Below are 15,463 nucleotides of genomic sequence, written 5' to 3'. Positions count from 1 at the left end.
ATATATATTTATAATTATTATATCCTCTTGTTAATTTGATCACTTTATCATCATATAATGATCTTTTTTTTGTCTCTTTTTACAGTTTTTTATTTAAATTCTGTTTTACCTAATATAAATATGGCTATTTCTGTTCACTTTTGGTTTTGTTTACATGGAATATCTTTTTCTAGCCCTTCACTTTCAGTATATGTTTGTGGTTTTTTTTTTTTTTCCTTTTTGTCTTTTTTCGTGACCGGCAACGGATCGCAACCCTCAGTGTTGCGCCCGTACCAGACCGGGACCGGCAACGGGATCGCAAACCTCGGTGTTGCGCCCGCACCTCGCTCAGCCAGTGAGCGGCCGGTCTGTATGTGGGATCCGAACCCTCGGCGGGAGCGCCACCGTGCTCCCAAGCGGCGCACTGTAGCAGTGCACTGTAGCAGTGCGCCACCGGGCCAGCCCCTATGTTTGTGTTTAAGTTAGGTGAGTCTCTTGTAGCAGCATATCATTGGGTCTTGTTTTTTAACCATTCAGCCATTGTATATCTTTTAATTGGAGAGTTTAATCTGTTTGTATTCAAGGTTATTATTTATTTGTGAGAATTTATTTCTGCCATTTTATTAATTGTTTTCTGGTTGTTTTGTAGATCCTTAGTTTCTTCCTTTTTCTTTTGTTATTTACCTTTGTGGATTAATGGTTTCTGTAATGCTTAGGTTTATTTTCTTTCTCTTTCTCATTTGTGTATCTGCTGTAATTTCTGTGTGTGTGTGTGTGTGTGTGTGGTTACCACTTTGGGGCTAATAAAGAGAGTCTTGTAGTTATTGTAAACTATTTTAAGCTGATAGTAACTTAACTCTGGTCACAGGAAAATACTCTGGACTCACAACCCCCCCATTTATATTTTTCTTGCCTTAATTTACATTTGTATCTATTGTATGTTTCTTAGCCACTGATTGTAGCTGTTGTTGTTTTTTGATCATTTTGACCTTAAACCTTCATACCAGAAGATTGAAAATTTTACATAGCACTATTACCTCATGAGGTATTCTGAATTTGAATTATGAACTTACCTTTACTGGTAAGTTTTGTACTTTTTTGTATTTTTGTGATAGTAATTATTGTTTTTTCCTTCCCAGTTGTAGCATTCCCTTAAGCATTTCTTGTAAGACTTGTCTATCAGTGGTGAATTCCCTCAGGTTTTGCTTGTCTGGGAAGGTTTTTATTTCTCCCTCATTTCTGAAGACTAGCTTTGCTGGAGAAAGTATTCTTGGCTGACAGGGTTTTTTGTTTTTTTTTCTTTCAGCACTTTGAATATATCACTTTCTTCTCTCCTGGCCAGAAGTCTCTGTTGAAAAGATCTGCTGATAGTCTAATGGAGATTCCCTTATATGTGATGATACTTTTTTCCTGCAGCTTTTAGAATTCTTTCTTTGTGTTAGACTTTTGACAGTTTGATTATGATGTGCCTTGGAGAGGATGTTTTTAGGTTGAGTCTAATTGGGGACCTTCAAGCTTCCTGAATCTGAATGTTCATATCACTCCCAGTATTTGGGAAGTTTTCAGCTATTATTTCAAAGACTGGCAGCTCTATGGAGGTGTGCCAAGGGAGACAGAGCCACTGCTTGATAAGATGCTGAGCCAGGAGGAGGCATGCATTGGTGCAGCACAACCTGACAGCCCTGTGGGAGGGCCTTACATATCAGCTGTTGAGCCTGGAGCATGCCTGCATGGGTGAAGCAGGGCTGGTTAGCTCTGTGGAGACCTGCCAGTGGGAGGAAGAGCTGTTGCCTGACCCACTGTCCAGTAGGGAGCAGGCCTACATGGGTAAAACAGGGTAGGGCAGCTCTGTGGAGGCCTGCTATTGGACGTAGAGCTACTGCCCAATCAGCTGTTGAGCAGACAGCAGGCATGCAGGGTCCAGCAGCTCTGTGGAGATCCACTGGATCAGCTGTCGAGCCCAGAGAAAGCCTGCAGGGGTGCAGCAGGTCTCAGCACATCCATGAGGCCTGCTTGGGTAAGGAAGAGCTGTCACTTGAGGTACCAGGTGTGCACAGGTGTAGTTGTGACCAGCAGCTCTTTCTCTCTTTTTTCCCCTTCTCTCCCCTCCCCCCTCCTCTTTTCTCCCCTTCTTTTTCTCTTCTCTCTCTACCACCCTCTTCTCCTCTCTCCCCTTCCTATTGCTGACTCCTTCCCCTCTTCTCCTCTCTCCCTTCTCCTTTCTCCACCCTTATCTCTCCCCTCTCCCTCTTCTTGTTCTTCCTCCTTCTCTCGTCTTCCTCTCCTCTTCCTCTCATAGTTCTTCAAGTGTTTTATATTTATCCCTCACACTGGGAACTTTGTAACATGCTCTGTGTCATTCATAGAAATGGAATACTAACAGATCCAAATGTTTAGTCTTAGTTTCTTCCCCAAATTTAATAAACTCTTTAACGTAAGCTTAGATTTCAACATTCTCTTATCTTTTACTTGCTGTATCCTTAACTGCTGCACAATGACCTTATTGTCATGTGGCATCTGAGCTTATACACCTCCATGTAATTCAGCAGGAATGGATCAGTGGAATAGGTTGAGAAGTAAAGATTAAAAATCATCAAACCCCAATTAGAGTTGAGTGAAAAAGTAAAGTTATCAATACCCAAGAGAACTAAAAACTTACCTACACATAAATTCATGTATATATGAATGTTCATTCATTCAATGTACATGTTCATGTACATGAATGTTCATTCAGCATTATTTACAACAACCAAAGAGTAAAACCAACCCAAATAACCATCAACTGACAAATGGATAAATAAAATGTAATATGTCTATACAATTGAATATTATTTAGCATGAAAAGGAATCAAGTACTGATGCATGCTACAACATAGATGAATCTTGAAAACATTATGCTAAGTGAGAGAAGCCAGTCGCAAGATACCACATACTGTATGATCACAGTTTTATGAAATGTTCAGAATAGGCAAATCCATAGAGATAGAGAGTAGATTAGTGGTTGCCTTTGGCTGGAGTGGATAGTGGTGGGAGGGAAGAGGGGAGAGACTGCTAGTGGGTTTGGGCGTTTCTTTTTGGAGTCATGAAAATGTTCCATAACTAGATAGTGGTAGTGGCTGTACAAACCTGGGAATATAAACAGTTTTAAATGGGCAAAATGTATGGTATACGAATTACATCAATAAAGCTATTTTTTAAAAAAGAGTGAAAGTAGGGCCGGCCCGGTGGCGCACTGGATAGTGCGCCGCTTGGGAAGCGCGGCGGCACTCCCGCCCGAGGGTTCGGATCCCGCATACAGACCGGTTCCCGCTCACTGGCTGAGCGAGGCGCGGGAGCAACACCGAGGGGTACGATCCCGTTGCCGGTCCCCGGTCCAGTACGGGGGCAACACTGAGGGTTGCGATCCGTTGCCGGACACGGAAAAAGACAAAAGACAAAAAAAAAAAAAAAAAGTGAAAGTATTAGCACCGGGACAATGCAAAAAAATTTAGTGTCAACATTGTTTGGTATGTCCAAAAGAAGGATCACAGTTGAGATTTGATGATATATAGAGTAGCCTGCCATTTTAGAATGACAGTATATACTTGTGAATATTTAGATTTAGGAAGTAAATTGAGATTCTCCAAAAATTGCTTTGAGAGATTCCCAGTAGTAGAAAAAGATAATTCTACAGTTGGTAATCATGGGCTATTCTCAAAGAGCCAATTAAGAATTATGAAATTACATGCTCATTGGCAAAAGACATTTTTTGTTTTCTTTTTTTAATATCTTCTATATTTTATACCATGTTTGATAGAAAATATTTTTCATTTATAGTTTTTAAAAATATTCTCTGAATAAGTCATATGTCATGTTGGCTAAATCTGAAAACTTAATAATAGTTACATTCCAGTGAAAATAAGTCACAAATTTACAGATGTGCTGTGAAGACCTTGGCATGGTGCAGGGCAGTCATTTTCAATCTTGTAGACATGTTTCCTTCCAAGACGTATTTTGTTTTTTCATCTTCAAATCTTTAAATGGGTTTTGAAATGTTGGCAAAGAAATTTAAAAGAGAATTTCTTTCCGTTGTCGGGGAGAAAAAACTTTTTCTCTACCCTCTTCTGCAGCTGGAGCTTGTGAATTAAGCTGAGAAAAGACAGATTGACAGCAGAAAAGCATACAAATTTTATTCAATTTTAATTTTTTTTTTTTTTTTTTTTGTCTTTTTTCTGTGTCCGGCAACGGATCGCAACCCTCAGTGTCGCCCCCGTACCGGACCGGGACCGGCAACGGGATCGCAACCCTTGGCGCTGCTCCTGCACCTCGCTCAGCCAGTGAGCGGGAACCGGTCTATATGTGGGATCCGAACCCTCGGTGGGAGCGCCGCCGCACTTCCCAAGCGGCGCACTAATGCAGTGCGCCACCGGGCCGGCCCCGATGTTAATATTTTTATGTGGCACAGGGGGCTTCACAGGGAAGAATTGAAACCTGTAAAGAAGCATGTTAGATTTGAACACTTACATACTCTTAAGGAGGGGCGATAAGTTATGGAAAAGTGACTAGTAAAAGAAAGAGGTTTGGCTTCTAGGGGAAGTAAATTGTAGGAAACTGACTAGGAAATATATGAGAGGAAATAAGGCTTATTTTAGTAAGGTTTGTTTGTGTAGATTCATCATGCCAACATCACTTCCCATCTCTGGTAAAGAATGTTTTCTTCCTGATACCAGGAGGGCACTTTTCTCACAGGAAATTTATGCCCTGATTTTAGGCAGGAAGGAAAAGTGCAGAGAGCCCTTTCTGTATCTGCTGTTCCTCAGTTGCCTTCAGCTCAAAATAGGTAATATGCCAAAGTGGCATATTTTGAGATGGCATGTTCTGATCTCCTTTACTGCCAACTTAATTTAGAAGGATTTTAGAAGAATATAGGAAAAAGCAAGATTCCTTTTTGTAAATTTTGATACTCATTTTTTTAATTCAGGTGAAATTTTCATAACATAGAATTAACTATTTGAAAGTAAACAATTCCAGTGGCATTTAGTGCATTCACAATGTTGTGCAACTACCACCTCTGTCTTGTTCCAAAATGTTGTCATCTCCCCCAGAGGAAACTCCATACCTATTAAGCAGTTGCTTCCTATTTTCCCTTCCTTTTAACCTCTGGTAACTACTAGTCTTAGTTCTGTCTCTATGGATTTACCAATTCTGGATATTTCATAGAAATGAGATCATACAATATGTGACCTTTTGTGTCTGGCTTCTTTCACTTAGCATAATGTTCTCAAGTTTCATTCATGTTGTAGCATGTATAAGTACTTCATTCGTTTTTATGGCTGGATAATATTCATACACACACACACACACACACACACACATAGTTTGTCCATATTTTGTTTATTCCTTTATCCATTGATGGACATTTTAGGTTGTTTCTACTTGACAATTAATGAATAATGCTGCTGTGAACATTGGCATACAAATACCAATTTGAGTCCTTATTTTCCATTCTTTGGGGTATATATTCCATTCTTTTGGATATATACCTATGAGTGGAATTGCTAGGTCATACGCTGATTCTATTTTTAGCTTTTTGAGGAACTGGCAAACAGTTTTTTGCAGGGCTGAACCATTTTACATTCCCACTAGCAATGTACAAGTGTTCTAATTTTTCCACGTCCTCAGCAACACTTGTTATTTTCCCTTTTTAAGAAAATTATAACCATCCTAGAGGGTGAGAAGTGGTATTTCATTGTGGTTTTGATTTGTGTTTTCCTGATGATTATTGATGTTGAGCATCTTCGTATGTGCTTGTTGGCCATTTGTATTATCTTCTGTGGAGAATTAACTGCTCAAGTCCTTTGCCCAATTTTTATTGGGTTTTTGCCTTTTTGTTGTTGAGTTTTAAGAGTTCTTTATATTTTTTATGTATTCTGGATATTAGACCTTTATCAGATAGCTGATGTGCAAAATTTTTCTCTCATTCTGTAGGTTTTTTCACTTTCTTAATAGTGTTCTTTCATGAATAAAAGTTTTTAATTTTGATGAAGTCTGATTCATCTATTTTTTTTTATAGTTGCTTGTGCTTTTGGTATCAGTTCTAATTACTTTTTGTGAAAGACTGGTAGAACTATTGTAAGTCTTTTTCTCTTTTTAAAAAAGAAAAAAAAAATTTTTTCTACTTTAGAAAATTAGCCATTTGAAAGACAGTATTGAGTAGAAATTCATGTTGATTTTTTTGTTGTCGTTTGATTTTTTACATATGGTTCATGGATCCAGAGTGTTTTTGAGAAATTAAATTTGTGTAAGAGAAGGTGTTGAAGAATACTTGTTCTTGTTAGAACTGTTTTGGGGATAGAATGAGCACAGTTCTTCATATTTGCTTCTTTTTTTTTTTCTTCTGTGAATGTTTTCTAGTGTTTGTTATTACAGGATTACTTCATCTGAATTCAAGTTGGATATGTTCCTTCACTTCCATTCCTATGAAGTGGCATGATAGAAAAGAGCAAAGATGAATGGCTCCGTAGAAGGCAGAATAAGTGGACAGATGGACAAATTAAAACAATATGACTAATAAGAAAATAAAGTATTTAATCCTGTGGTGGGGGACTGGGCATGTGTAGCTCAGGCTTTTACCTGAGAAGCACTCTAACTATTTTATGCCCTGTGGGGAGCATGAAGGGAATTAATATCCTTTACATATGTTCTTTTTTCCTATTTATTTATTTATTTATTTATTTATTTATTTATTTAATCTGTACATTTTTATGGGGTACAGTTTTTTGTTTCAATACATGCATCTATTGTATAATGACTCAACAGAATAGTTAGCACATGGGGCAGGCCCGGTGGCGCACTACTACAGTGCGCCGCTTGGGAGTGTGGCGGCGCTCCCGCCGAGGGTTCGGATCCCACATACAGACCGGTTCCCACTCACTGGTTGAGCGAGGTGCGGGTGCAGCACCGAGGGTTGCGATCCTGTTGCCGGTCCCGGTCCGGTACGGGCGCGACACTGAGGGTTGCGATCCGTTGCCGGACACGAAAAAAGACAAAAAAGGACAAAAAAAAAAAGAATAGTTAGCACATTTATCAAGTAAACATTTATCATTTCTTTGTGGTTATAACATTTACGATCCTCTTCTCTGGCTATTGTGAAATATACAATGCAATATTATTAGCTATAGTCATCCTAGAGCACCAGATCTTATTTTTCCTATCTAACTGTAACTTTGTATCTTTTTATCAGCTGCCCCTTCCTGCCCCCCTGTTCCCAGCCTGTGATAACCACTATTCTACTCTCTATTAGTTTTTTTCTTTTTCTTTTTTCTTCATTGGCCTATGATAATTGTATATATTTAAGGAGTACAATGTGATATTTGGATACATTAATACAGTTTGCAATGATTATAGGGTATTTAGCATATCCATCACCTCAAACATTTATTACCTCTGTGTTGGAAACATTACTGTCTCAGTTACTTGAAGTTATACAGTAATTTGTTGTTGACTGTAGTCTTCCTATATTGCTTGAGAACACTAGATCTTATTCTTCCTCTCTCTCTTCAGTTTTGTATCCATTGACCACCCTCTCCTTCTCCCCTCTTCCCTTCCATTACCCGATTCTAGTAACCACTATATTCTACTCTCTACTTCTGTGAGATCAACTTTTTTAGTTTCCACGTGTGAATGAGGACATGAGGTATTTCTCTTTCTGCATCTGGTTTATTTCACTTAACATAATTTTCTTCAAGCTCGTTCATGTTGTTGTGAATGGCAGTATTTTCCTTTACATATGTTTTAACGCATCACTTTCTTTACCTTAGGTCATGAAAAGTCTTATGATATAATTCCAATTGATTAATTTCTAATACAACTATCAGAGAAATTTTTAGCATTTTTTTTTTTTTTTTTCAGAGTGGGGGTTAGATCTGACTCTGGTATTTATAAATCATTTAACCTCTCTGTTTTAGATTCCACATCTCCGGAATGAGGGGGATGGATTAGTTAGACCTCAAGGTCTCTTCTTATTTTAAAATTTCATGACCTTAAAAATGTCTGAATTTTACTGAAAAAGTATGAAATTTTGCTTAATTTTTCTGATCCTAAATATTATTTTAAAAAGTTGTTTAAATTATGCCTGTTTACCTTCAGATTTCTGCTCTGACGTGAAAATTACACCTGTAAATTCAGGTAAATTCCCAAGACCGTTCTAGTTAAGGCAATCTTTAGGTGTCGTGTATAGCTATTTATTTTCTCACTTGTCCACTTTGATTTTCTGTTGAGGAAATTAGTGTATTTTTCATTTCTATTGAGGAAATTAGCCTTGGCAAATGTTATTGGTTTCCCTTTTCTGGCAGTATTATGAAATGCTCACTTTATGTTAGTGATCCATCTTGAAACACATAACATGATACATATTCCTGTTTTCCTTTGTAGGCTCTTTGGTAGTTAACTACCCTTTTGATGATGATGAACAAGGACTTGCCACGTATAGTAAATCACCAGATGACGCTGTGTTTCAACAAATAGCACTTTCTTATTCCAAGGTAAGCTTATGTTTGAACATAAGATACTATAAAATTAATTCTTTCACTTAAAAAAATGCTTTAAAATAAAGTCCTTCAAGACATGGGTCAAGTGCTTTCTTAATTAAGCCTTCTGTGACTCTTTTAGTCAGCCTTGGGGTGTTTTCTCCTCTGTTTCCTATCATATTTTTTAAAATGGTATGTTTTTCTCCATTAGCTTTTTATTTATGTTTTTTAGCACAGTCTCTAGAACATATGCACGCTAGTTTATTTCATTTGACAACTACTTAAGTTATAAGCCCTGTAAAACAGGCTCAGGTGTGGGGCTGACAAACTACAGCTCTGGGGCCCAATCTAGCCCACCTCCTGTTTTCGTAAATAGAGTTTTATTGACACACAGTCATAGTCATACTTTTACATATTGTGTATTATTGCTTTCTCTTTTAACATTTGAAAATAAGTCAGTGCAATTCATGTATTAACAAACGAAAGAAGAAAAACCCTGCAGTTATTTCAGTAGATGAAAAAAGCAGAGTTGAGTAATTGCGACAGAGACTTTCACATTTGTAAAGCCTAAAATTTTTACTATCTGTCCCTGTACAGAAAAAAAATTGCCAAACCCTGGTCTAAAATATTTAAGATTCTGTAATAATATTTAACAAGAGAAATCAGGCAGAAATTTCTGTATTTTCTAAACTTCCTATAATGAATGTGGATTACTTTTACAATCAGAAGTGTTAAAATTTGTGTGTGTGTGTGTGTAAATTTAATTTAAAAATTGTTCTTAGAAAACATGTTAAAAGTTGGAGCTTGGGAACTAGGCTTGTTGGTTTCACTTTTTGGTCTTCTGTGGACTCAGTTTGTGACTTTAATTGGTTGTAGATAATGAAGATTATTACTGCAACTCTGTGCTCTCTAATCACAGCCTTCTATCATTCCACTGTCTCATTCTCTACAAATAGACCTTGTGAGATTGTTTAGAGTTCCTGATAGAGAAGTACAGCTGTTTAGTTCACCTTAAAGAACTGTTGCCTTCTGTTTGGGCATATATTTTGGAGGGACATACATGGTGTAATAAGAGAAGAATGAATACTGTCCCAGCCATTAAAATCAAAATTAAATGATCAGATTTTGCATATATTCCATCACATTCTGTGTTCATTCTAATGACTCCACTTTTCACTCCCTTTGTGACTTCTAGTTCCTTGGCTTCACTTTATTTTCTTAGACCATTAACCTTTTGATTTGATTTACATTTCTACCCAGCCTGGACACATGGACATACCTTTTCAGTGATACTCTGAAGGATCTTGTACACTCTCTTGACATCTGCCTCACTAGTGTCCAGTCCACAGTAACTACCACCATCTCTTGTCCCCATCCCAATATTACAAGTATAGCCTAGAATAGTCATACAGTTATGGGAATTTCCTACACTCCATATGTATGCTCTCTAGCCTCATCTGAGCCCTCAGTCCTACTTGGCAATATTTCATGTTTTGCTGCTTGACTCCCTGGTTTATTCCCATTGTAGTGATTCTATGCCTTTATCCTCTACTTAAGCCTCCTCACCCCAGCTCTACCCCTCTTATTCTCAGTCGATCACTTTGCATTGAACTACAGTAGAACTTTGAGTAATCTGATGTCAGTTAATTCAGATTGTGTCTTCTCAATTATTATTTATTTGAGTCTCACCTATATTCTCCTCCATTTCTTTTTTTTTTTTTTTTGTCCTTTCTGTGACCAGCCGCACCACGCTCAGCCATGAGCACATCGCACCGGCCATCCTTATATAGGATCTGAACCCGCGGTGGGAGCGCCACTGCGCTCCCAGCGCGGCACTCTCCCGAGTGCGCCACGGGCTCGGCCCTCTCCTCCATTTCTTGATTGCACCACATCCTTCCTTCTCTGGCATCTGTGTCTTCATGTCTTCTGTTGTAAATGAAAAAGGTGATAATTAAAATCCTCAGTCTTTACTCACAGCCTTCTTTTTCTTGGCCAGTAAGCAGCTTACCTAAAAATAAGATTTTCCATTAACCTTAACAAACACCTATAAAGGTACCATTCCAAGTTTCTTTATCTTTATGCTTCCGAACTTCTCAAAAGTAAATAGTTATGGGAGACTTCCAAGTAGCCAGAAATAGTGATGGCTATGTAATAATCAACCTCTCTCAATTTTTCCCCAAACAATACAAAACTACTTTACAACTACCAAAATTCTACATAAAACCACACCCTTAGCATTACAAAAGATCCTGAAACTGCAAAATAACTGTGAGTAAAAAGAAAAAAAAAATCAAGAAATCCCAGCATGATCTATCATGTACTCACACCCAACTCTTTGCCCAACTGCAAGGCTTTGTGGTGAGGAAAAGCATACCAAGAAACCTGTGGAGAAGACAAAAAGGGGGAGGGGTATAGTAAAGGGCACGCCTAAAGGTGATTTGGAATGACCACCAAACATTACATATATCCTAAATCTGAAAATACTAAATTAGTAACTTGGCAGATGAGTGCACTGAAATACAGGAAAGAGATTTCAAAATGCATGAAACTTAAAGGATCTGGTTCAACTTAAAGAGATAAGCACAATTTAAAACCACAAGAGAGTTTAAAGGGAAATCTTCCAAACTCATAGCTTCTGGGAGAGGGAGAAAAAGGCTAAAAAAAAATTTTTTTTTTTGTCTTTTTTGTGACCGGCCACACCGCGCTCAGCCAGTGAGCACACCAGCCATCCCTATATAGGATCCGAACCCACGGCAGGAGCGCTACTGCGCTCCCAGCGCCACACTCTCCCAAGTGCGCCACAGGGTCGGCCCTAAAAAATTTTTTTTAAAAAGAGTGTCTTATGGCAATTAGATGATGAAGGGGAAATGTAGGGTTCTACGAGAAAGAAAGAACTATTATATCAGAGGACTTACAACTCTATTCTTACCACCAAGACAAATAAAAACAAACTAAACAACCACATTAAAGTACCTGGAATTTGCTAGACTGAAGAAAAGAGCACCATTAAATTGAGAATCATGTAAAATAGTTCAGTGTCATAGAAGTGAACAAGAGGAAAATGAAGTCCATGGAAAATTTTTGCAGAAAATCAGGAAATGAAATTTCACACATGTAAACCAAGGAAACCCTACCACTACCAAAAAAACAATCAAGGCACAGAAGAAAACTGTAAGTTGGCACTCCAAACATATTAAATATACCCAAACATGCATTGAAAATGTGAAAAACCACCTTAACTCAGACAATCAAAAAATAAAAACAAAAGGAAAAAGAAAAACGGGGAAATGAAAAAAAGTTGATAGGACTTAGGAAAGAAATGGGAGAAAAAGATAAAATTATCTCTGAAATAAAGAATAAATTACAAGAGTTAGAGAACTAACACTTCCCGATTTCAAACTTACTACAAAGATACAGCAATTAAGACACTGTGGTGGGCCGGCCCGGTGGCGCACCGCTACAGTGCGCCGCTTGGGAGCGCGGCGGCACTCCCGCCGAGGGTTCAGATCCCACATACAGACCGGTTCCCGCTCACTGGCTGAGCAAGGTGCGGACGCAGCGCCGAGGGTTGCGATCCCGTTGCCGGTCCGGTCCGGTACGGGCGTGACACTGAGGGTTGCGATCCGTTGCCGGACACGAAAAAAGACAAGAAGGGAAAAAAAAAAAAAAGACACTGTGGTACTGGGATAGGATGGACATATAGATGAATGAAAAAGAATTGAGAGTCCAGAAGTAAACCCTTACATTGATGGTCAATTGATTTTTTTGACAGGCCCAGTGGCGCACTGCTACAGTGCGCCTCTTGGGAGTGCATGGCGGCACTCCCGCCGAGGGTTCAGATCCCACATACAGACCGGTTCCCGCTCACTGGCTGAGCAAGGTGCGGACGCAGCGCCGAGGGTTGCGATCCCGTTGCCGGTCCGGTCCGGTACGGGCGTGACACTGAGGGTTGCGATCCGTTGCCGGACACGAAAAAAGACAAGAAGGGAAAAAAAAAAAAAAGACACTGTGGTACTGGGATAGGATGGACATATAGATGAATGAAAAAGAATTGAGAGTCCAGAAGTAAACCCTTACATTGATGGTCAATTGATTTTTTTGACAAAGACACCAAGGCAATTCAATGGGCAAAGAATAGTCTTTTCAACAAATGGTGCCAGGACAGCTGAATATCCACATGCAAAAGAATGAATCTAGACCTCTTCTGCACACCATACCCTAAAATTAGCTCAAAATGGAATAAACCTAAATGTAGGAGCTAAAACTAAAACTCTTAGGAAAAAACATAAGAATAAATCTTTGTGACTTTGGTTTCCTAGATATGACATCAAAAGTACAAGTGACAAAAAAAGATTGATACATCGTACGTCATCAAAATTAAAAACTTTTTTACTACAAGGGATACTGTATTAGTTTACTAGGTCTCTGTAACAAAGTTCCATAAACTGGGTGGTTTAAGACAACTGAAACTTACGTCACAGTTCATAGGTACTAGGGGTTAGGACTTCAATATATTTTTTTGGAAGGACACAACTCAACCCATAACAGATAAAATCAAGAAAGTAAAAAAACACACAGAATAAGAAAAAATTTTTGTAAATCATATATTTAATAAGAGTCTTATATCTACAATATATAAAGAACTCTTCTACTAAATAATAAAAAGACAAATAACCCTATTGAAAAATGGGTAAAGGATCTGAATAGACATTTCTCCAAACAAGACATAAGATGGCCAACAAGCACATGAAAAGATGATCAACATCATTAATCACCAGGGAAAAGCAAATCAAAACAATTAGGTACCAGTTCTCACCCAGTAAAATGGCTATAATTAAAACAGAAAATAGTAACTGCTGGCAAAGATTTGAAGAAATTGGAACCCTCATATGTTGCTGGTGGGGTGTATAATGGGATAACTACTTTGGAAAACAGTCTGACAGTTCCTCAAAATGTTAAATATAGAATTACCATATGACCCAGCAATTCCACTCCTAGGTATATGCCCAAGAGAAATGAAAACATATACCACTTAAAAACTTTTACACGAATGTTCGTAGTAGCATTTATTCATATTAGCCAAAAACAGAAGGAACTCAAACATCCATCAGCTGATGAATGGATAAACAAACTGATAAATGGTAAGCAAAATTATTCAGCCATAAAAAAGGATGAAGTACTGATACAACTTGAAAACATGCCAAGTGAAAGTCACAAGAGACCACACATATTGTATGATTCCATTGATATGAAATGTCTAGAATAGGCAAATCCATACATTGGTGGTTGCCCAGGGCTTGGGGTAGAGGTTGGGGAGAAATGGAGAATGCTAATGGGTGCAGGGTTTCTTTTTGGGGTAATGAAAATGTCCTAAAATTTACTGTGGTGATGGTTGCACAACTCATTGAATACCAAAAACTATTGAATTGTACACTATTAATGGATAATGTGTGGTGAATGAATTATATTCTCAATAAAGTGGATTCTGAGAATGTAAAGAAGACTGAGGGCGGGCCATCCGTTTTCAGTTCATATATAGGCCAAAAAAAAAAGTCTGAAAGTTACGTACCAAAATGTTAAGTGATTGATGATATCTAGGTGTATGGGTTTTTTTCTTTTCTTTTTTTTGCTTGCCTGCATTTTCTAATCCTTCTGCAATAACTCTTATTATATTTTAAGTATAATATAATGAAATTCAGTGAATTTAGTTAAGTGAAAGTGAAATACAGCTTTCTACTGTACAGTGAGACAGAGATCGAGGAATAGAGAATTTCAAGGTATCATTAGTATGAAAACTGATATTTGAATAGAATAGTTTATTTGAATTAATAGTATTATACCAGAGTTAATTTCTTTGTTTTGATCATTGTAGTATGGTTATGTAAGATGCTCACATTAGGGAAAGCTGGATCAAGGGTACACACAGCTCTCTATACTATTTTTGCAACTTTTCTGCAAGTCTAAAATTAGCTCAGAATAGGTTAGAAGAAGAAAGAAAAGTGAATAGTCTCTACTTGTCTCCACTTCCTTACTGTTCTCTTAATGCCTCAGTTTCTTGTAATCTGTCTTCTACCTAAATTGTTTTACCATGAAGTGCCCCCTCCAGTGTTACCAGAAGTCTGTTTTTTTTTACTTACTCAACCTCTGAAGTTTATTTTCTTCCCTTTATTTCTATCATATTTTCTAGTAGAGAGCTCTGCTTTCTTTTTCTTTTATTGACTTCTCTTTTACTCTTTTTTTCCTCCTCCATAGTCTGCCCTTAGCTGTATTTTCACTGCCTTGGAAATTACATCTAATTGCTTCACCTGTCACCACTATGGAAATGCCTCTTTAAAAATCATTTCATATAATGAAAGTTATTTTTAAAAGATTAGAAAATACAGGCAAGCCAAAAAACAAAAAAAAAACAAAAAAAAAAAAAAAACCTAGAGATCACCAGTTATTTAATATCTTGGCATATAACTTTTAGACTCTTTTTGTTTGTTTGTTTACTTATGGACCGAGACTAGACACCCATACCCGCCTCCTTTAAGTTGTCAGACTGTTTGCTTTAAAAAATTTAACTAGGTTTTAAAAAAATTATCAAAGTAGACTTATTGTTAGGATTAAAGGACATTGTAAAACGCACATAGTAAAATCAAACTATCACAGTCAGGTGTTCATTATCTCTCTCACTTGGATTATTTTGTTAGCATCTGATGGGTCTCTCTGGCTTTGATAGATTTTCCACATTATTATCAGAATAAATCTTGCAGAGCTATGAGTATTTCACATATCACCCTTCCTTGAGAGGTCTTCACTGGTTCATTATTACTCTGAGAATGCAGTCAAAATGTTAATAGTTATTGCCTAGAACAGTGATATCCAGAGTGAGATTTACACTAGATGGTCCACTAAGATGCAGGAAGAATATATTAGAAATTCTGTTTATATTTTTAAATTTATCTTTTAGTTTTTTTAATGCATGTTTATAATAT

General features: G+C 37.6%; 1 protein-coding gene across 1 annotated transcript in view; it reads left to right on the top strand.

Moving 5' to 3' along the window:
* Positions 1–15,463, top strand: part of CPD (carboxypeptidase D) — a 75,055-nt gene that overhangs the window by 34,646 nt on the left and 24,946 nt on the right. The window contains exon 7 of the mRNA XM_008580931.1: positions 8,392–8,501. Within this exon, the coding sequence (XP_008579153.1) occupies positions 8,392–8,501 (110 nt within the window). The remainder of the gene's footprint in view (positions 1–8,391; positions 8,502–15,463) is intronic.

This window comes from Galeopterus variegatus, unplaced genomic scaffold (genome assembly GCF_000696425.1).
Source record: "Galeopterus variegatus unplaced genomic scaffold, G_variegatus-3.0.2 Scaffold2207, whole genome shotgun sequence".
NCBI lineage: Eukaryota > Metazoa > Chordata > Mammalia > Dermoptera > Cynocephalidae > Galeopterus > Galeopterus variegatus.
This window is presented reverse-complemented; position numbering and strand designations above follow the sequence as displayed.